This window comes from Protomyctophum bolini (assembly GCF_963924005.1).
Source record: "Protomyctophum bolini genome assembly, chromosome: 21".
Taxonomy (NCBI): Eukaryota; Metazoa; Chordata; class Actinopteri; order Myctophiformes; family Myctophidae; genus Protomyctophum; species Protomyctophum bolini.
This window is the reverse complement of record NC_137882.1, coordinates 23,383,467-23,405,728: the sequence shown is the minus strand read 5'-3', so window position 1 is coordinate 23,405,728 and position 22,262 is coordinate 23,383,467. Positions and strand designations below refer to the sequence as shown.

The window sequence follows — 22,262 nt, the reverse complement described above, 5'->3', positions numbered from 1 at the left end:
CACACAACAACTGTTGCGATACAACAAAGTAAACATCGTCAATTTGCTCTCGATCGTTATCGATTGGTATCTATCGATCGCAACAAGCAGACAACGCGGCGCGATGACAGATATACAAGAATCAATTATGTTGATTTAACTTTAACTGTAATATTGTAATGTAAAAAATGGCTATTGTCGTTTCCTCAACGTTTTTAGTATATGGTGCTCTTGAACGCGTCACGAATTGTTCATAAATATAATCTACCTGTCTGTGTCACTGTAGTATTTGTTGACACTTGACAGCTTGACAGGATGGCTGCTGCAGCTCTCTGTAGAAGTGCTTCTGTTGCCAGGACTTTGGTCTCACTTAAGAATGTCAGTAAAATAAACTGGCTTAAATGGAACAATCTGCAACACTGGAGAGCTTTGAAGATTGTAAGTGTAAATATGGTTTTTTTATTCGCATGCTGCTGACTGTCATGAGTTTAATTATTTCCTAAAATTCCTGTCTTATTTTATTGTCTGACTGGCTGCACAAAGGCAATATTAGCTCTGCTTGGATGGCGTTTGGAAATATAATTCATTGCATTTACTCTGATGATGCTGTACTTGGTAGTGAGCTACCCCGGTATGTAGGTTAAAGGGCAGTGGGGTATTGTTACAGCCAGGGATCTATCTGTAGCAGTGTCAATTAGCTTAAGATGCTTTGAGGTATAGTCTTGCAATATTTGGCATTTTGTGGCAGATTTCAAGGCCTTTTTTTTTATAGTAGGCCTATAAGATGAAGACAGTTGTTAATTTGATTACTATTGCAGTCTGTTTTATATTATGCCATCATCTGTGAGACTTGACTGATCATTGCTAAATTGGTCTGGGAGAAAGCCTAATAACAATACATAACACTAGTAAATGACACAATCAAATTCCGAAGTCTAAATCAACTCTGATGAAAGAACTGGCTCTGTGCCTTGATCCAGAGTAACCTATAGCTTTGTCCTTTAATATCCTAGTCGAGCAGGCTACTACAGAACAGTGGTCCTCAAAGTTGGCTCTGCATCAAAATGCACTTTAACTACTTTAGTTTAAACCTATATATAATTTGGCTCAGGGTCATGGGACCCTGACGAAGGCTGATTGCCGAAACACGTTGGTCCTCCCTTTTGTGTAATGTTCTTTGCCAATTGCCATGCCTTGAAGGCTTGAAGCTTACAATAAAGGCTTTTTTCACCTCACTGGAACAGAGTGCCCTGGATCCTCTTCTTTATTTTCATATAATTTGGCTATTTGAAATGTAAATAGCCAATCTACAAGTTCTCAACGAAGCGATTCCACTCGTTGAGAGCTTGTATATCTGCTGCTTTCTAAAATAATTTAAAAATAAATAAATATATAATAATGTTTGTTACACCCTGACTGAGAATCAACCTGGGGACCACTGTTGTGTTGGGAGGGGGGGATCATATGGGCGTTGTGTGGGGGGAAAATTAACCTTCCAATCCATATTGAAATCATGTTGCTATTGTAACTTGTATGAGCGAGCAGACACATGCAATTAATTATGGGCACATTTCCTTATAATGGTGACTCAACCAGGCAATCCCAGTTTCCCTTGAGATTATACCTCCCTTTTCTGTGGAAGTTCTTGACGTCCGAAACAAACTGTTACTGCATTGTTTCTCAACTTGTGATCAATACAATAAATTAAAATACAAATCTTCACTTTCCTACATTACTAAATGCATGGTCAGGGAACCACATGCAATACTTTCACAGACCACCAGTGGCCCACGGACCACCTGTTGAAAACCTGTGGACTAAACCATGGGTGCTGATTAAAGAAGAAAACAAAATCTGGCCCGATGCCTTGATCCAGAGTTACCTTATGTCTGTCTTGGTCATAGTTTGGCTACAGTACTCAGTGATCCAGAGTTACCTATGTCTTTGTCATTATGTCATAGTCTGGCTGCAGTACTGCAGGTCAAAAGAGGACGATGACATCCAGGTCGTTCAGTCTGGCCTAAAACAGGTCTTACATCATTCCCACAGTAGAGTGTAATCTGTGGGTGGTATTATTGTGACTATGACCATCTCTCTGTCCTACACAGGGTGGGTGTCGAAGAGCTGCGTTCTTCCTGAGCCTACCTACGTTCTCTTACCTGGGGTTCGAGGCTTACCAGAGGGTACACGGTGGTACCTCTGTGGTCCTTGCATTAGAAAGAGGTAGGCTATGCCTATTGTCTGACTGCACACAGTGAAATATCATGCAGCAGATTTTCTTTCCTTTAAAAAAAGTGAAACCTAAGCTTGGTGTTGTATTTTGCATGTGAGCAGAGGAGGTTTTGGAGCAGGCAGACTATCTGTACAGCTGCGCAGAGACGGAGAAACTGTATCAGCTTCTTATACAGTACAAAGACAGGTAAGAGTATCACTTTTCCCTCACACTAGTACCACATAATGTCTTTTTTTACGTGTCTTAAGTACCAGGTCTTATTCCCTAACTTGAGTACAATTTACAATTTAGGCATTTAGCAGACGCTCTTAATCCAGAGCGACTTACATTAAGCAAGAACAAAAAAGCATGGGAATACATCACATAAAAACATTTATCATGAAACATGCATAAGCTAAGAAAGTAACAGTGGAATATCTATATAATGAAACTATACATATAAACTACTATGCTATACATATGTACTATGACGTGCTATGACTACATACAATGCAATTATAGTGCTGTCTTCATAACATGCTGGTAAACTAAAGACCTGGAGGCGTGATCAATGCTCTTTGGCCACTCAGAATAGCCAAATGGCATTGATCACGCCTCCAGGTCTTTAGTTTACTCAAGTTAGGGAATAAGACCTGGTACTTAAGACACGCAAAATACAGCCCAGTGTCTCCCTGATTTGAGCCAGGTTCCTTACTGGCTTATAATGTCTTCTGTTAAAGGACCACCAGCCTTTTTGTCCTTTGTCACTCTTACTTTCATTAAAACATTTTAATCTTTGGAGCATTATCCAGTGTTACCTTTTTTCTATTGTTATAATCTTGGCCCGGCACCTGGCTTTAAGTGGCTGTGCATGATTTATTGTACTTACCTAGAACTTTAACATCTATTTAGTTGGTAACTTGCTAACAGTCTGACTCACTTAGATCTTTTTCTCCTGCCATGCATTGCATCTCAGCATGCCCCAAATCATGGGATGTTATTAATTGTATCATGCAGTATATCTGTATAGAAGTATCTGCATTTGTTATGTTTCTTCGCTAATTTAATCATGTTTTTCCTTTAATTTGTCATCTGTCTTCTGAATATACCAGAATCAGACGCCTTTATTGCCATGACATGTAAACATGTTAGGAATTTGGTTTGGTGGACAACAGAGTTACAACATTAGGACAAGTGCAAAAACAACAGTGCAATGAATAGTGAATAAATATAAAGTGCAGAGAATTCAAGTGTTCAGGTCAGTTCAGAGCCCAAGTCAGTCCATTCCACTCTGAGTGGAGATGGAGGGAGGACAGAAGGCGGTCAGTGAGGGACAGCAGCAGCGTTGAGGAGACGGAAGGCCGTGGGGAACAATCTGTGTGATTGTCGGGCCTTCATGGTCTTTAGTGAACTTGGTCACACAAAGGCTCATCATAATCCACTCCAGTAAGCCATTTTGATGAGTAGCTCTTTTGTGCTCTGGAAAAATTCCTTCCCTTCATAGCTCAGTGTCTAATTACATCGCATCGTTAGTTTGGATTATTACATAATCGGACAAATAAAGCTGCCCATTGAAAATTCTGCAGCCTAGGTCTATAGGAGACCACTACTAGGCCTAGGTCTATAGTAGACCACTAGGCCTAGGTCTATAGTAGACCACTAGGCCTAGGTCTATAGTAGTCCACTAGGTCTATATAGTAGACCACTAGGCCTAGGTCTATATCCGAGACCACAAGGCTCTCAGAAGAGTGGTGCGCTTGGCCGAGCGCATCACTGGATGTCGGCTGCCCAGTCTGGAGGAGCTGTACAACCAGCACTGTCTCAGCAAGTCGCGGAGAATCATAAAAGACCCCACATAAGACCCCCATAACAGACTCTTCGTAATGCTGCCCTCAGGGAAGCGTTACCGAAGCATCAAAGCCAGCACAACCAGGCTCAAGAGCAGTTTTCTGCTAAGCCAAAATGAACAATGCACTTTTTCCACTGTATTACGGCCTTGTGTGCTGTCTGTGTTCCTTTAAAATAAACCTTTTACATGGGTTTTATCTGAGTTGTTTTAAACCTTAAAAAAAAACATTTTACATGGGGTTTGCACCGTTATTTATGTTTTTATTGTGGAGCACCCCCAAACTAACAATGCATGTACTTGTACATCTGTGTGACAATAAACATTGTGTGTGTGTGTGTGTGTGTGTGTGTGTCCAGTGAAAATGCAGAGTTCCTGTGGCGTTTGGCGCGGGCGTCCCGTGACCTGTCCGAGATGCCAGACGTGGCCACTGACCAGAAGAAGAAGCTGACCTACGAGGCCTTTGAATATGTCAAGAAGGCCCTGGAGAAGGATGACGGCTGCTTCGCCGCACACAAGGTAGGACTGGTCCCCTTGCTTTACCCTCATTTCTGTTAAACTTTAAATGTCAAATGCCACTCAGCCAGTCGGACATTAATGGATAGTTCAATAGCTACAGAGTAAAGGCTCAAATCAAGTGGCATTTGTTTCTTTTGTTTTTGTGTGAAAATGTTACTACTGTGACTATTATTAGCATATTGTTGTGCTTGTTTTTTTAGAAAGAAAATAAATAAATAATGTTGCATTGTTCAGTAGAAATGGGACACATGAGCTTTTATATTTTCTCTCTCTTTCTCCTCCTATGCACGTATAGTGGTACGCGATATGTCTCAGTGCTATTGGCGACTACGAGGGCGTAAAGGTGAAAATAGGAAACTCGTACATCATCAGGGAACATTTGGAGGTAAATCCTGTTTTGGTTCATATCACAGAGAAGGACACAATAGGTCTGCCATTTTAGAAAAATCGAAGAACGACTTTTTAGAATCTGATCTCAGGTCAAAATGGGTTAATACTGTGCGCTCCTCCTTTGTCCTGTGTTTGGTTCATATCGCAGAAACAACGGGGCACATTCATTCAGCATAAATCTTACACAAACAATTAACTTATACTTCTTTCCACAGAGAGCTGTAGAGCTGAACCCCAAAGACGCTACCTCAATCCACATCTTGGGTCACTGGTGAGTCTATCATTTAACCCCCGGCGTCCCCAAATCACACCAAATGCTGTACTAGTGCTGCCAGAATTGGCCAAAAATGATATATTAACATGAATATTGCAGCCCAATATGCTGTAAAACTTTCTCCTTCTTTATCTATATGGTCCAGTCCTGTATGGGCCACAGTTGGTGCTGAGAAATGCGCTCTTGAGTCATGCGAGATCAAATGAATGATTCATAATTACGGTATCTTAATAGCCTAATTTTTGTATAATGTTTTAGTTTACGTGGCACAGAGTCTCGCCAGAACTCACACAGCAATTTGTATTGTGTGCTTGTACATCAAGCTGACTCGCGCTACGGCCACATGGTTTGGAATCGGCGAGGCGTACCAGTACTCCTGGTGATAAGACGGTTATCCTGTTTGACAGGAACTGTTTTGGTGACACTTATACCCTCAGGGCTTAAAGTTCTCAGTCCTGGGGACTGATTTCAGTCCTGAGGATCTCATAGGGGTCATTTAATGAGATCAGTGCAGATTTGCAAAAAAAAAACATTTTCAGTCTTGGGATTGTTTTTGGCTTTAAGCCCTGTACCCTAATGTTGAGTCTTTCACATGGTAGGTAGTTGGAGGCTCGCCACCCTGGAATTTATTTCGTATGAGGTGGTCTTTTTTTTTTGTGGCCAAAGTGGAGGACATGACCTACTGATTATACTCTGGGAATGACATTAAATCTCATCCATCTACTCTTTCCTACTGTAGGTGCTTTGCTTTTGCAGAGCTGCCGTGGTACCAGCGCAAGGTGGCAGCTGTGATCTTTGCATCACCTCCAACGGCCACATATGAGGAGGTAAAGAGTGTGTTTGTCCTTACTTCATCATTAAAGCTGCTATAAGCAATAATAATAGCAATAATATTTTTTTCAGACAGCCAGCAATGGGTAGAACGCTCCCAAGGGTTGTCTCTGTGACACATCTAGGGGCCGCAATCTGCATTCAAAGATTTTCCTAGAAGCTTTGTCATTGGTCGATTTGCCTGTCTGCTTCCTGATTGGTTAGTCATTGCGACCAGGTTTTTTTCCCCGACCAATGCCAAAGCTTCTAGGAACATCTTTGAATGCAGATTGCTGCCCCTAGATGTATCACAGAGACAAATCTTTGTTTGGGAGCATTCTACCCATTGCTGGCTGTCTGAATACAAAAAAAAAGAAAATGCGATTAATATGTTGACATATTATTGCTTATAGCAGCTTTAATGAGCTCATTAAAGCAGCTCATGTCTATCATCACTTACCGTTTACTCAACTGGTTTCCAGCTTTTGAAGACCATATTTACGAATCGGAATCAACCACTAACCTTATTCTTTCTTCTTCCTTCAGGCTTTGGCATTCTTCCTGAAAGCTGAAGCAGGTAAAACATTATAGGGTTGTTGTGGTGTCACAAAAGGACACTTTACACAGCCTTGTGCTTTACTGCAACATAAATAATTTCATTGTGTGTAAAAGTGCCACGAGGCTTTCAGAAACAGGTTTGTCGTTATTTTGGTTTCCACAGTTGACCCTGACTTCTACAGTAAAAACCTCCTAATGCTGGGGAGGACGTACATGGCCATGAACGACAAGGAGAGTGCCTTACTATGGCTGACCAAGGCAACAAAGTACCCTCAGCACACACAGGAAGACAAAGAGGTAATAAGCGTGAAATTGAATGCCAACCTTTGGTCGCTAACTAGAAGCTATAGAGGCTATACACGTTGCATCATACCCATAGATGGATCAAATAATAGACTCATTGGCCGCTGCAGTTCATTGGAGCGACGTGTCTCCATTGAAGGCAGGAAGTCTAGCGGTGTCATCAAAAATGCTCACACACCTGAATAGAATTCAGTGGAATACATTGTAAAAATGATTACAAATACATTTTAACCACAATTGTTACAAAACCCTAGGCTTAATATATTACACATGCGGAAAATAAGCACCAATCGTGCATGCTTATTTACATAAAAGTACAGGAGGTTTGGGGGCCGGGGGTCGCGAGTCGATGGCAGCATTTTTTTTGGGGTTGCGGGCTGAAAATTTGGGAACCCATGCTCTATCCTGCTGCCTCCTGCATTATGTGATATTTAGAAAGCAGGTGGTACGCAGGACTGTTCCAAACCCCAATGCTCCATGCTGCTCAATGTTTTACCACTCAGTCTAGATGAGGAGAGGGTGGCGACGTGTCCCGGTGGAAAAATACTCTCTATAATCTATTTAACCACATGAAAGCTAGCGTCCGTATTCTGGGGCGAACATTCAGCAAAAAAATAGCAGATCTACAAGCTCACTTTGTTTCTTCTTGTTCCTCTCCAGGTCCATAAAGAAGCTGTTGATCTTCTGAAGAAGCTAGGATGAGGAGACACAACCACAATGACAGTTTAACTATTCCTAATTAAATGTATTCAATTAGTAGCCCGTTACTGGCCTTACACACACAAAAAACATTGTTATCCTCTAATGATTAGTCTAATCCTTCTTATCCAAGTATATGTGGGCGCACACACAGTGTACACTCCTCTCTGTGAGAAGATATAACTTGCCAACCTAATAATATACAATACATTATTGAAACAATTCAACCGTCCAAATTATATATATATATATTCATGTGGTAGGGTGAAAAGACAAATCATTCTATTAAAGTAAGAACATTCAGATACTTTGTTGAGTGTTTGAGTCTAAAACATGCATTATTCTTGCTTCTCTCGCTTCCAACTCAATCTTCCTTCCGAAATTTCACTACCCAATAAGGAAATGTTCTGATTCACGGTGACATGGGAGGCAATGGAAGAAAATTCTGCCTAGGATTTTTCCCTCAAATAATCATAAAATAAAAAGTATTTTTGTACTTTGCTCTAGACTCGAGATGGTTATATGATGACTTGTCCTCTGGGGCACAAACCACACATGTTGTGAAGTTATGATTAACAATTGTCAATTGAACACTAAAGGTCCCTGCAGCACACTGCTGCGTTTTTAGGATTTAGTGCTGGGTTTTTCTGCCATTATTCCGAGAAACACGTCCAGTCTGCAAGGACCTTTTTAGTATTCTTTATCTTTATGAAAAGTCCAAACTGTTGTAAAGATGGTCAGATACATTTATTAAATATGGTTCTTTCCACAGGCAAAGATCCAAAATAAAACGAGAGAAAAAAATAAAACGTTATTCGTAGACAACATTTATTGTGTCTGAATCCTGTATCGTCTGAATCCTGAGCAGAATGCATCTCATTCCCTGTCACTCTCACAACAGAAAAGCATGGAAGGCAGGGGTCGGTGGGGGGTTTTGTTTTCTCATAAAGCCATCTCTTCATTAAAACGGGGTCAGGAGATTAAAAATGATTCTTATCTCTATACAGTCTCCAGTAAAAGGGGCATTCTGTACAGTTACAGTGTGTATCTACACGCGATATGTATGTTCAGACCCCGTTCCAGATTGCCTAAACTGCAGCCATCAAAGTCACTTATCACAGTATAACAGATTGATATATATCATTATTAATCAGAACATTTTCTTTGTGGCATGCATGTACCTATTCAGGTACTGTTAAAACAATTGGTTGCAGCTGAAGGCAACCTGGAACATGGCCTCTATTTTTTGATAAGAACAAAAGGCATCATCACAGATTTCCAACAATGGAAGAGTGTCTGTGTATTTAATTAGAATAGGTATTTCTTATACAATGAATATGCATATAGACAGTTCTTTGATTATGGAGATTTTCTTTTGTTCAAAAGGAAAAGCAAGTTATGCAAGTTTTGTACTTTTCTCTAGAGGAGGCTCTGTTGGCCTTTCAAACGAGTACATTTATTTTCTTGTCCCATATTACATGACAACAGGGACAGATGAATAGATGTTTATATACACAATGGACATATCTTTTAGTCTTCCTCTCAATTGTTGAGCTAGACCACCCACCCTTCAGAGGTCTTTAACACATCCAAAGAACCACTCAGGATTTTGGGGCGCAAGTATCCAACATTTACACCAGGAAACAATGCTCTGCTAAATAGCCCTTCCCATACACACACACACACACCTGGTTTTGGATTGCAAAATGAAAGCATAACCATCAGTTATTCCGTTGGTTGAAATAAAAAAATAAAAAAGTTAATTCGGTTTGTTTCCTGATGCACCAACGGGAAAAAAATAAACTGCTAAATGACTAGGATGCGTAAAAAATAAATAACAGGACAATCTAAAGTAAAAGCATTGCATTTTCAAGGTTGGCATGTTTCCTCCACTATACCCTGGCAGCGAGAAAAGGGCCTCCAACTGCCCAGAGAGGAGGCGGAGGCGCACCGTGGAAGAGATTCCACAGATGTTTGGGTTTGGCCCGTACGTGGCACACTAACGTTGTCCATCACAGGAGAAGTTCTCTGCAAACAGCTGCTACTCAGCTCTGACTTATACACGTACAATTGTTATTAAATTAAAAGCCTGAGTTACATTTAGTTGCGAGCGGGCACCGTCACAAACTGAAAATGTATTTAGCGTGCTCGACACACACAACTAAGTGTACATCAGGCATAAGGCTTCACGTAGGCTACTTCTCCGACGAGAACACAAGAAAAGTCACATGATTGAACATGGATTTAATAAATTAAATAGGACATTTATAATTTCATTTTAGAGAAGAGAATTGGAGCACTATGGCCTCAGAGGGCAGGTTCCAGTTCAGCCATATATTCATTCACTTACACTGGTCACGGAGTCAAGCCAATTCAAGCTTTTGGGGGCCAAACCGCCTGCTGGATTTATCAAGCAAACAAGTATTTACTGTTATTTGCCTGTTTTGTGGCTGTGCTTGCATGTTATTCATTATCAGAAACAGGTTTCTTTAATTACAATTATGATCATTTTACTGCCTTAAATTCTCTCTTGCAGCTTTTATGGGAAAATAGAGGGGGGGAAAAAAAGAATGTTCAAACAGGTTTTTAATTCAAACTCAACGATATAAACTCCCAGACCTCCTAAACTGTTGCTTAAAGATTTCAAAAGCAAAAGGTCTGATTCGTGACGATAGATTAGGTAATGGCCATCATTGTGATATTTGATAAACTAGCAGCCAATATTTTGCAACCACTTCTGCAAACCTTCCACCGTATGCTTAATGTATGTATGTTTGCATGCCGGTGTGACGCACCCACAATAGCAGATCTACAAGTTCAAAACTTTGAAGATCGTTATTTGCAGCACGCGACAGCGGGAATGCAACTTAAGTATGAATCAAGCTGTTACTCTAATGGACATTGGACAAGGCTTTAATTATACTGAAAGTTGGGGTTCCAAGTGCTAGAAAATACTGCAAGTTAGGCAAATTACGACATGAGTGGGCTACCCATGGAGGACATCGCCATGGTCCACCCATGGAGGACGTCACCGTGGTCCACCCATGGAGGACATCGCCATGGTCCATTCATCACTGGCGACATTTGGGTCACACTTTGTCTTCAAGTTGATCTATTCAGATGTCTAACCCACCTACTTTTTATTTACTCCTCAAAGAGCATATTCAGGCAGATTTCTAAGAAGTCAAACACATACTGCAGTGGTTTTCAACCGATTATGACCCAGGGAGGGACCACCATTCTGACTAAGAGCATCCTGAGGACACCACTATCGTGTCGGGTGGGCTGACCACCCCATCTCGCGGGACATGCAGTCCCGAAATAGCACTACTACTGTCCCGCATCCCACAAATCAAAGATATGTGAAAAGAATTGAGCATGTGATACCATAATCACAATAATCTTTAATCATATTCCATCATATTCGAGGGCTTTTTCTCAGTGGCGTGCACAGATAGACACTAGGGGGTGCTAGAGCACCACCTACCCTTGCCCTCTGGACAGAAATTGCCCCTTTGAAAGAAAAAAAAAACAAACATGTGGACCATGGTGACATTGATCAATTCTTGATAAAAAAAAGAAGCTTCCAATATATTATTTATGCCCCTAAATCTATAAATCTCACACTATTAAGGCAACCGGACGGTTCCACGCGCTGCACAAGGTGCCCTTTTTTCACTTGAGCACCTGCCCCTCTAAATGTCTGTGCACGCCACTGCTTTTTCTTTTTGGGACCACCTGCAATACCTCCGCGGACCCCAAGACATACTGCACACCTGTCTCTTGTCAGAATCACATGAAGATTGCATTTTCTTTTTCAAAGCTGCATTGTGCTGCCCCCAACCGATCAAGAGGGATTTACAAGAACAAGCTGTTTCTCCAACTAAGCCTTACTTTATAAATGTATTTTGGGTTTGGGTTGGGGCGGTTTTTCAGTCCTTGTTAGTTGTTACTATAAAATTGTTTCACAATGTAGCTTTAAATAACAAATAAAACACTGAATGAAAAATATTGGATTTTGGATTAAAATAGTTGATTATATTTATGGTCTTATCTATACAAATGGGATTCATCCATGTGCCACAGAGGTCTGAGTGCATTGAAATCAGCTAGTGTTGGGTTGGAATGAAATCCAATATCCTCCGGACCTCCACGGCACAGAATTGAACACCACTGATGCAAAAGATGTACATTTTGGTTCCAGGTCTTTGTCCTCAGTCGTCTGGGAAGCGACACGGTTTCCTGCACCACGAAGGCAGGGACTTTCGCCCTATAGTTTTAGATCGCGACAGAGGGGGCACCGTCTCAAGCGAACTTGAGCCACGAGAGACAGCACCGAGCGAGCTAAAATCAGCGAGTTGCCGTGTCAAACTTGAGCCGACTAAGGGCCGATTCATACTCCTATTTTATAGCCGAATAAAAGTCGGTTCGGCGCTGTAGAGCCTACAATGTGACGTCATTTGAGGTTCGGGGGGGCGGGTACCGTCCTAAAGTCGTCTCTTCGGTGCTACTGAAAATTTCTGACGAGCCGAAATCATTTCGGCACTACAGCGCCGAAAGAGCGGTAAAATAGGAGTAGGGCCGATTCATATTCCTATTTTATCCTGTCACATTGTAGGCTCTACAGCGCCGAACCGACTTTTATTCGGCTCTAAAATAGGAGTATGAATTGGCCCTTAGCCCCGTTCGAGTCGCGACCCCGATAGGCAGAGAATAGTAAATCCTCGTCCTCCCTACATCGAACACAACGGAGCGCTCCCTAACGCCACTGTCGGACCGTCTCTCACGATCACAAGCCGCGACACTCCTTCCAGCCCCTCTCTCTTGGTGGTGCAGAAAACGGGGTCGCGTCTGGGAACATTCCCTGTCCAATACTGTACATCCTCATTGAGCAGCCCTGTTAAAAGAGAGGGGTTGCAGCCACACACCACTGTACATACTGTACATCCTCATTGAGCAGCCCTGTTAAAAGAGAGGGGCTACCGCCACACACCACTGCCGATAGTGTACGGTAATCATGGAACCTAACAATGTGTGGAAGAGAGAGAGAGAGGGATTAGAGGTAACAGCAGTGTATGTATGCCGCAGAAGCAGGCTTTTTTGTAAAAAAAAAAAAAAAAAAACTTTTAAAGCTTTGGGCATGTTTCTTTCCACCAACAACTGTTTAACAGGAAGCTCAGGACTGGCGACTAATACAAAATCAAATACATGCCACAGATTTTATACAGGTACCACGGCCTGCATTTAGATTGCCGGCTGCAAGCTCTTCACAAAATGCCTTGTTTTGAGTTTCGTGATGTGGCTGGCTGCAATATACCTGTAGACGCCTAGACGCGGGCTGGAATGTGCCCACAGTCTCACAGATAAACATGATGATTCAGACCCCACACACACACACACACACACACACACACACACACACACACACTGCAGTTTTCCAGTGCACGGTACAGTAGTGGCTCAACTTAACTTGTTTTCCATTGTGCAATAGCAGGACCTATAGCACTTTCTTGCTATCATCTCTGTAGAGCTTCCAAGCGAGCCGCCACAACCCCTAAAAGGTGAGGTGAAAACAGCAGACAAGTGGTCTAAACTCTGGTTTACACTGGATTAGACAATCTTCATAATTATTATTGACCATTCTTCATTGCCGGCCATCAATGTGCCACTCTGTAGCTAACATCAATAGTTAATTAATAAGTTACCTTTACCTGTGTTTTTTACTTTTTAACCTATCTGCATTCCGACAGTTCCTGCAGTTCTATTGATTTCATAGTGTGTACATTAACTGTTTAGTAGTGAAATACACAGCCATTTGAGTAGTTGTCCCTCTTAATACAACTCCTTTCAAGTTTAAAGTGAGTAGAGTGGAGTCTGTACCATGCAGTGAAAAAGTGCCAATATGCACCAATCACTGCACCCCAAAACATAGCATCCAAACGGCAATTGAGGATTTCATTGGTTCCCCATGTCCACATGATTGTTGCCCAAAAATGGACAGGCGGAAGAGGAAGAGGAGGAGCCTTTCTTTATACTAAATGAAGGCCAGTGCTCTTCGGTGAGGCGAGGGTTGTCCATCATTGTGTCGTTGGACACTACTGGGGGGGGGGGGGCCCTTTTCCACTTTCTCATCTTTGTGCAGTAGTTAAAGAAGATGGAGACGAGGGCAGGCTGGTCAAATATTCAACTTTGTTGAATGATGATGATAATAATAGTGTTACAATACTGAGGGATAGCAGTCTCCAAACTCTCTCTCTGTGTGTGTGTGTGTGTGTGTGTGTGTGTGTGTGTGTGTGTGTGTGTGTGTGTGTGTGTGTGGCTAGATGTGGTACAACAGTAGTCCACCATTCTTCACAGGAAGTTTGTGCAGTGTGTGTGTGTGTGTGTGTGTGTGTGTCGGGGGAGGGGGGTATTCTCTTCTCCAGAGGCAGCCATGCATGCACGCAGAAACAGACACAAACAAACAGCTACGGGTCCAACGAAAAAAAGAAAAGCATAAGAAATGAGGGGGAAAAAATAACAATTTAAAATCAAGAGGGGGACAAAAAAATAATCAGGCACCGGACCCTGATACTACAATCACCCTTTAAAAGCTCTATAGAACTAGAGCCATATAGAAGAGGTTATCACTTATTGGACTATCAAATTGTCTCTACGATGCTTTCAGTCTCCTTTTCAAAGCCGGGGGGGAGGGGGGGCGTGGGAAATCAGCATCCGTGATTTACCTTCGCTTGTTTTTTTTAAGAGGAGTAAAAGCTTGAAATGTTTGCATATTTTACGGATGGGGTTCAAAAATAAAATGTAAGCACTGTTGGTAGAAAGGAGGGGGAGGGAACCTGACTCTGCCAGATGGGGGCGGTATTGGGTAACCATGTTCCCCAACACAGCAAATGTGTAGCAAGCTTCTTGGATCTGGCAGCGTCAGGTTAGGGGGGGGGGGGGGGGGGGGGGGGCAGGGGTACTGCAAAAAATGACACTAAGAATTAAGATTTGGTTTTAAAATGACAAAATAGCTTATGTAAATTGGTAGTTATCTGTGCAATCTTTTTTTCTTTTTTTGTTGTTGAACTTGGCTGGATAAACAGCAGTAGGTGGAGGAGATGAAGGACTCTCTTCTCCTTTCTACTCTTGGCCAAATCCTTCCGTTTCGTCGATGGCAAACAATAGTTTCTCTTTCAGCTGATCGAAGCTCTTGTAAGGGGGCAAGTCCAGCCGGTTGAAGCTGTAACAGGCAGAGAGAATGGGCAGGTTAGCATGAAAGTTAACATTACTTAAAAGTTTATAAAATATTTCCTTAGCCTACTGGCATCCCATACAAGACATCTGGCGCTGATCTGTCCAATGCTTTGCGAGATTAGCCAAGGACAAACAGACAACCACAGGCTTCTAGCCCACACGTCCGCTTTTAACGCTTCCAGAGAGAGATCAGACTAATTAGCACGAGGTAGTAAATGGAACATTTCACATCCCGGTTTTGGGGGAGGTGGGCTTTTCAGAGGAAAATCCCCCCCCAAAAAATGGTGTTAATGGGCTAGGAGCCAAGCATGTGAATCTCTCAGCTGAGAGGGCTGCCAAGTTTCAGAAAAAGGCAAGAGTGAGTTAAAATTTGGCCTTTTTTAATGTTGATTTGGCATTTTTGAGTGGTGCAACCACTCCTACAACCAGCAATGTCCGTGTACACCTATGTGTTCACCTATGTATGAGCACCAGTATGGGCACCTGTATGAGTACCAGGTGCCCATACAGGTGTTATGCCATGCAGAAACAGAGAGAGAGAGAGAGAGACAGTGTTGCACTGTTGCCTGCTAATGAGAGAGAGAGAGAGAGAGATAGGCGGGGGGAGAGAGAGAGGGGGGTTGCACCACTCGGTTCACACAGGTGTGATTTTTAATATAGATTTAGAGGAATACAGACATCCCACCCTGTCGGACTCTATTTGTTTGTCTCTAAATGTTTTGATGAATTGAACATGTGGACCCTGTTGTAAACAAGTGTAAGGCTTAATTGGGTCGTCCACTCACAGTTAACAGTCTTTGTATTGAGTTTGTGCTTGAAATGTACTGCAATTCTGCAAACTGTTAATAAATATTTCAATCAATCAATCAATCAAAGCAGGTCACTCACCATGTGTGGCTTCTAGGAAGCCAGGTGTCTTTCCCCACCTTCTCAATACAGAACTTCTGTGGCCCGTTGCTCCCTAATATCCAAACAACAGGAAAAAACATTGAAGATATAAAGGTGAAAGATTGTAGAACTGTTTACTGTAAGATGTAAAGATGTGTTAGGCTGTGCTACTACTACTAAACCCATGAGCTCAGCGAAGCCCCCTAGTGGCAGATATAAGGTGAAAGATTGTAGAATAGTTTACTGTAAGATGTTAAACGTGTGTGAGGCTGTGCTACTACTAACTAACCCATGAGCTCAGCGAAGCCCCCTAGTGGCAGCCTGCAGGTCCCTGTGACGAACTGCATGAGTCGCAGACGAACCTCGTTGTCCACGTCCTTCACCAGCTGTAGAGGGAGAACACACACACACACACACACACACACACACACACACACACTCTTTAGCACCATTCACACTCGTCCCAAGATGGACAAGTGCAAGTGAAGTGTTTGTGTCCAGTAATGTACCCATGCACATTTCATGCTATGAGGACCAGAGGTGCCCAAAAGGTAGATCGTGATATAACAGTATAGATCACAAAGGCTGTGCAGGTAGATCACAGCATGGCACGGCCCTAAAAAATATATTTAATTTAAATGGGCTATTTAAAAAATAACTTTGGGGAATCCGACACTTGAATTAAGGTGACTTGTTCAGCTCTAACCCACAATGCAATACTTTGTTTTCAAGATTGTTGTGCACAAACGTCAGTAGCATTACAAAGTTACAAACAAAAAAACACCCTACCAATTCCATTTTCCCCTCCACTTCCCCATTCCAAGTGTGTTTGTCTTATTGTCTTGCTGTATGCAACACCAGCAACGCTATTCCAAAGCCCCCACATTTCTAAACAAATTTCAGGATTGGGATCATATTTCTCTGGTGGGTACTGGGTAGATCTTGTTGAGCTGGTCATTTTGAAAGTGGCTCTCAAGTAAAAAAAGTAAGTGTGGGCAGCCCTGCCATGGACTGATGAGTCAAAGAATGTGTTACTACTGGCATTATTAACAAGGATCACACAGAGCGCTGCAAGGTAATAATTATATAATAATAATAATAATAATAAAGGATCACACAGAGCGCTGCAAGGTAATAATTATATAATAATAATAATAATAATAAAGGATCACACAGAGCGCTGCGAGGCATTCCTCATGCTTCTGGAATCACTGGAGGTAACAGTTTAACTGATCTGGGAGTGAAACCAGGCCGTCAGTCTCTCTCTGTGTTGTTGTTGTTGTCTGTTTTATATGGACCTATTGTGTCTGGAATAAAGTTTATCTAATCTAATCTATTACTCTGAGAATGTACAAACGGTTCCACTCTCAGACTGAGTTAGATAAGATGAGACCTTTGTCCCGCTGGGTGAAATTCAGGGGCCAAAGACAGTTAAAAAACTAATTGCAGGGTGGATGGAGGGGGGTGGGTGTAGCTTTGTTTTCACCAAAAACGCCAACCTGGGAAAAGGAATCGGAGAGAAACGGTCTGGATTTATTTAAGCAATATTACACGAGAGGGTGTGGGTTAACGTGATTATTGCCACGACAGGGATGCGGTAAGGAACGAGACAAAGTCGAGTTCCGCAAGCATCACTGAAGTAATGCAAGCTAGGGATTCTACACCCTATTGTTGTGTGGTCAGAACCAGTACCTGCCAGAACCAGATGATCTGTTTGCTGTTTCTTGTGTAGTGGCGATACACCGTGTTCCTCTGCCAGTCTTGGAGGTCTACCTCCTGCATGCCACACAGCATCACCTGCAGAACACACACACACACACACACACACACACACACACACACGCACACACACAAGCCAGTGCGTCACTGGAATGTCATCACACCACCACTAGTGGAAGATGGGGCTGCAAGTAGCAAAAATGTCCTTAATATAAATATATAAAGTGTGACATGAATTATACCCTTATGCATACAAAAATGCGGGGTTGAGGTACAGCATGCATAGACCTCTGACTGACAACATAGAAACTCTTATTAGGCATGTGATTTATGTTGACACTGGAATATTCTCTATGAGTCTATAAATGTTGGTCAGCTTGGAAGCAATTCAAGTTCTCCATTGAAAGTGATTTATTGACAGTAATAACTCAGAGAAGCTGTGAGCTCCAATGAAATGCATCATCAGCAACACGTTAGCCAGCAAGAAACTACTTCACACTACGGACGAAAAGACACTGGCTTTTTTCGAAACATTTTCCCTTCCCAAAATAGGGATGCCAGGTTGAATGTGATAAATAAAGAAGGTTAAAAACATGATGGGGATTTATGTGGCATCAGGCGGGTTAAAGGGGTCGAGTGGTTGTGATTTTAAGTTAGGGGGGGAAAAAAAGAAAAACACAAATAGTTTAAAGGCTCATTCATAGTCTGGATTTTCGGTGGTGAGGTGACCACCGAACTACAACATGACGTCACTGAGCCGCGGTGAAGAGCAAACCACCGCCACCGCTCCAGCCCTTCTCTGTTTTTACTCCCCACCGCTCAACGTTATTTCAGCTCCGGTGGTCACCTCACCACCGGGGCGGTGGTCACCTCACCACCGGAGCGGTGGTCACCTCACCACCGGGGCGGTGGTCACCTCACCAACGGAGCGGTGGTCTCCTCACCAACGGAGCGGTGGTCTCCTCACCACCGGAGCGGTGGTCACCTCACCACCGGAGCGGTGGTCACCTCACCACCGGAGCGGTGGTCACCTCACCACCGGAGCGGTGGTCACCTCACCACCGGAGCGGTGGTCACCTCACCACCGGAGCGGTGGTCACCTCACCACCGGAGCGGTGGTCACCTCACCACCGGGGCGGTGGTCACCTCACCACCGGGGCGGTGGTCACCTCACCACCGGCGCGGTGGTCACCTCACCACCGGGGCGGTGGTCTCCTCAACACCGGAGCGGTGGTCACCTCACCACCGGCGCGGTGGTCACCTCACCACCGGCGCGGTGGTCACCTCACCACCGGCGCGGTGGTCACCTCACCACCGTAAATTAATGAGCCTTTAGAATATGGAGATAGGAGGTTTATGCTCGACGTTGGTCTCACCTCAAGCTCCTTCTCATCAAAGTACTGGAGCCACTGCAGAGGAACGACCTCGTTGAAGCCATCCAGGAAGGCCTTGGTCTGACCTTCCACCCCACGGGAGAACCTCCATTCTGCCATCAGACTGTAGGGAAAACAGACACACTACTGTATTTAATACTGTATATGGAACCTCCATTCTGCCATCAGACTGCAGGGCAAACAGACACACTACTGTATTTAATACTGTATACCGGTATAGAACCTCCATTCTGCCATCAGACTGCAGGGCAAACAGACACACTACTGTATTTAATACTGTATATGGAACCTCCATTCTGCCATCAGACTGCAGGGCAAACAGACACTACTGTATTTAATACTGTATATAGAACCTCCATTCTGCCATCAGACTGCAGGGCAAACAGACACACTACTGTATTTAATACTGTATATAGAACCTCCATTCTGCCATCAGACTGCAGGGCAAACAGACACACTACTGTATTTAATACTGTATATGGAACCTCCATTCTGCCATCAGACTGCAGGGCAAACAGACACACTACTGTATTTAATACTGTATATAGAACCTCCATTCTGCCATCAGACTGCAGGGCAAACAGACACACTACTGTATTTAATACTGTATATGGAACCTCCATTCTGCCATCAGACTGCAGGGCAAACAGACACACTACTGTATTTAATACTGTATATAGAACCTCCATTCTGCCATCAGACTGCAGGGCAAACAGACACACTACTGTATTTAATACTGTATATAGAACCTCCATTCTGCCATCAGACTGCAGGGCAAACAGACACACTACTGTATTTAATACTGTATATAGAACCTCCATTCTGCCATCAGACTGCAGAGCAAACAGTCACACTACTGTATTTAATACTGTATATAGAACCTCCATTCTGCCATCAGACTGCAGAGCAAACAGACACACTACTGTATTTAATACTGTATATAGAACCTCCATTCTGCCATCAGACTGTAGGGAAAACAGACACACTACTGTATTTAATACTGTATATGGAACCTCCATTCTGCCATCAGACTGCAGGGCAAACAGACACACTACTGTATTTAATACTGTATATAGAACCTCCATTCTGCCATCAGACTGCAGGGCAAACAGACACTACTGTATTTAATACTGTATATAGAACCTCCATTCTGCCATCAGACTGCAGGGCAAACAGACACACTACTGTATTTAATACTGTATATGGAACCTCCATTCTGCCATCAGACTGCAGAGCAAACAGACACACTACTGTCTTACTACTGTATTGTGAGGAGATGCAATTTTATGAATGTCCTTTGTAACCTTAACCGTAAAACCTTGAGTTATACTCGGTTTGCGTCACTGACGTCATGCACAGAAAAGAGCCACTCGCAACGAGACACGTTGCGAGCTTGTAGATCGTCAGTGTGCGACACGTTGTGAGCTTGTAGATCGTCAGTGTGCCACATAAATCAGACTCTGTTCTGCTTGTCATACCTGATGTACTCCTCCTTGTTCTCCTCGGTGACCAGGAGGTCGGCGCCGTCTGGTTTCAGGTCGTGGGACGAGAGCTTCCCGAGGATCTCCATGTCCACGGAGAAGAACATCTCCAGACCGCACTCCTCGATGTTGTTGTCCCTGCAGGACGCAGGAGGTTATACTTACAGATCAGTGGTTTATACTTACAGATCAGCGGTATTCAAAGGTCAAGGAACAAGCGACGGGCAAGTTGAAATCGTCTCAAGGCACACATATAATATTCATAGCGGAAATAACCTGGGCTAACGGTACCATTTAGCCGTGTCACTAGGAGTCCGCAGTCAGTCTCAATACCTGATCCAGATGAGTGAGTTGTAGAACTCTGGGTCGATGGACTCCAGGTCTTTGAGGATCAGCTTCTTGTTGAGCATGCGTTTGTAGAACGGCAGCGAAAAGCCTGTGTCGATGAACTTGCCGTGGAACAGCGCCTGCACACAGGGGAGGGGGAGAGAGAGAGGGAGAGAGACAACAAGGAACACAGGAGAGAGAGAGAGGAATGTTAGTCTGAGAGGAGAACATCCAACACGGCAGCAGTGTGGCAGACATCGGGGATGACACGTGGAATGAGAGAGGGACGTTTCTGTACCGTTATTGCTTATCGTGGCACGCCTGCATGAGCATGTCTTTCTACCTCTGGTATTCCATTTGTTTATTACTAGTCCTTACCCAAATGATGTTCAGTCACTGAACTTCAGTGTGGGTAATCTATCTAATAATTTAGCGATCGCTCGCCCGCTGATTATTTTGCTCGGTCGCTGTCCGCGTGGGGGGTCTGTTACGCGGAAAAGTGTGTCCCAGTATTCATCTGTGTCCGTCCCAACATGCATTTCACTGGTGACCCGGAAGTGGACAGACAGCGACCGAGCAAAAACGACAGCGGGCGAGCGATTGCTAAATTATCAGATAGATAGTGCAATTGATTCTAGCTTAATTCTGTACCATATTACGTTCAAGTGGTGGCTTCAGTGTGTGTGTGTGTGTGTGTGTGTGTGTGTGTGTGTGTGTGTGCGTGTGCGTGTGCACTCGCCATGGCGATGAAGCGTCCTATGAAACAGAAGTAGGAGAGGTGGTCAGGATTGATGGTGGAGGCGGGGTTGATCTGCAGACAGTAGTTGCTCTTGCCAGCGTACTCAAACAGACAGTACATGGGGTTCAACACCTCATGAGACAGCAAGAAGAACCACTCCCTAAAGGAAAGGGTCATAGCGTGTGTGAGAGAGCCAGACGGAAGGGGGGGAGGGGGGATTGAGGGATTCATCGGTACATTTAGCAGTAGTAGTACACATGTTTCATACTGTGTGTGTGTGAGAGAGAGAGAGTCTACATTACCTGGCTAGTCCACCATAGTCCAGACCCTCTTCCCCTCTGAAGATGACATAGAGCCTCCTCCGCAAGTCGTAAGGCTTCAGGGCCATAATCTGAGCACACACACACACACACACACACACAATTTGCATACATAGAAGACACGTACTGTTCATGTTGTGTGTGTGCGTGCGCACGCACGCAAGGAGTCAAATGTTTAGTGAGAGTAGTCGGTTGAGAGGCAATTTACACCTGCCATGAAAATGCATCTCGGGTGATCATAATATATAGCAATATGATTGCACCTATTCAACTAACAATACATGTGTAAAGTTTAAACGCACCTGAGACACATTGTGGACAGATTGACACACGATTACTGAAACTGCCAACATACTGTATAATTTGTGGATGTTATAACTGTCAAATATACTTTAATGATGACTTTGCAGCTCTTATGTTTTTAAGTCTGGTAATACAAGCCACCAAACCACTTCGACAAGGACTACCAAAACCACTTCTGCAAGTCACTCTTCAAACGGCTCCATATGCTGTGCGTGTTCTGTCAACTTTTCGTTACAATGAGTACATTAGTTTCCCTGCACAACCA

The 22,262-nt window shown here is 43.4% G+C and overlaps 2 protein-coding genes across 5 annotated transcripts in view; one reads left to right on the top strand and one right to left on the bottom strand.

Moving 5' to 3' along the window:
• The first annotated feature begins 85 nt into the window (after nucleotides 1-85).
• rmdn1 (regulator of microtubule dynamics 1) lies at nucleotides 86-10,830 on the top strand. The gene is made up of 10 exons (XM_080794185.1): nucleotides 86-417; nucleotides 2,088-2,202; nucleotides 2,314-2,398; nucleotides 4,397-4,556; nucleotides 4,852-4,941; nucleotides 5,162-5,217; nucleotides 5,960-6,047; nucleotides 6,577-6,607; nucleotides 6,752-6,885; nucleotides 7,552-10,830. The coding sequence occupies exons 1-10, from the start codon at nucleotides 295-297 to the stop codon at nucleotides 7,591-7,593; spliced, it is 924 nt and encodes a 307-aa protein (XP_080650311.1). The 5' UTR covers nucleotides 86-294; the 3' UTR covers nucleotides 7,594-10,830.
• Nucleotides 10,831-10,974: 144 nt separating this feature from the next.
• Nucleotides 10,975-22,262, bottom strand: part of LOC308336686 (NEDD4-like E3 ubiquitin-protein ligase WWP1) — a 46,035-nt gene continuing 34,747 nt past the window's right edge. For all 4 annotated transcript variants that reach the window (XM_080794181.1, XM_080794182.1, XM_080794183.1 and 1 more), the window contains exons 17-25: nucleotides 21,677-21,765; nucleotides 21,375-21,534; nucleotides 20,642-20,775; nucleotides 20,306-20,446; nucleotides 18,810-18,930; nucleotides 17,407-17,511; nucleotides 16,004-16,100; nucleotides 15,715-15,787; nucleotides 10,975-14,812 (exon numbers count right to left, since the gene is read on the bottom strand). In XM_080794181.1, the coding sequence (XP_080650307.1) occupies nucleotides 14,713-14,812; nucleotides 15,715-15,787; nucleotides 16,004-16,100; nucleotides 17,407-17,511; nucleotides 18,810-18,930; nucleotides 20,306-20,446; nucleotides 20,642-20,775; nucleotides 21,375-21,534; nucleotides 21,677-21,765 (1,020 nt within the window). In that variant the 3' untranslated portion in view covers nucleotides 10,975-14,712. The remainder of the gene's footprint in view (nucleotides 14,813-15,714; nucleotides 15,788-16,003; nucleotides 16,101-17,406; nucleotides 17,512-18,809; nucleotides 18,931-20,305; nucleotides 20,447-20,641; nucleotides 20,776-21,374; nucleotides 21,535-21,676; nucleotides 21,766-22,262) is intronic.

Excerpts from the sequence above, each read along its gene's own strand:
- rmdn1 (XM_080794185.1), top strand. The coding sequence starts at position 295 with ATGGCTGCTGCAGCTCTCTGTAGAAGTGCTTCTGTTGCCAGGACTTTG. Across the intron at positions 6,048-6,576 it reads CAACGGCCACATATGAGGAG|GCTTTGGCATTCTTCCTGAA; the intron begins GTAAAGAGTGTG and ends TTCTTCCTTCAG. Across the intron at positions 6,886-7,551 it reads ACACACAGGAAGACAAAGAG|GTCCATAAAGAAGCTGTTGA; the intron begins GTAATAAGCGTG and ends GTTCCTCTCCAG.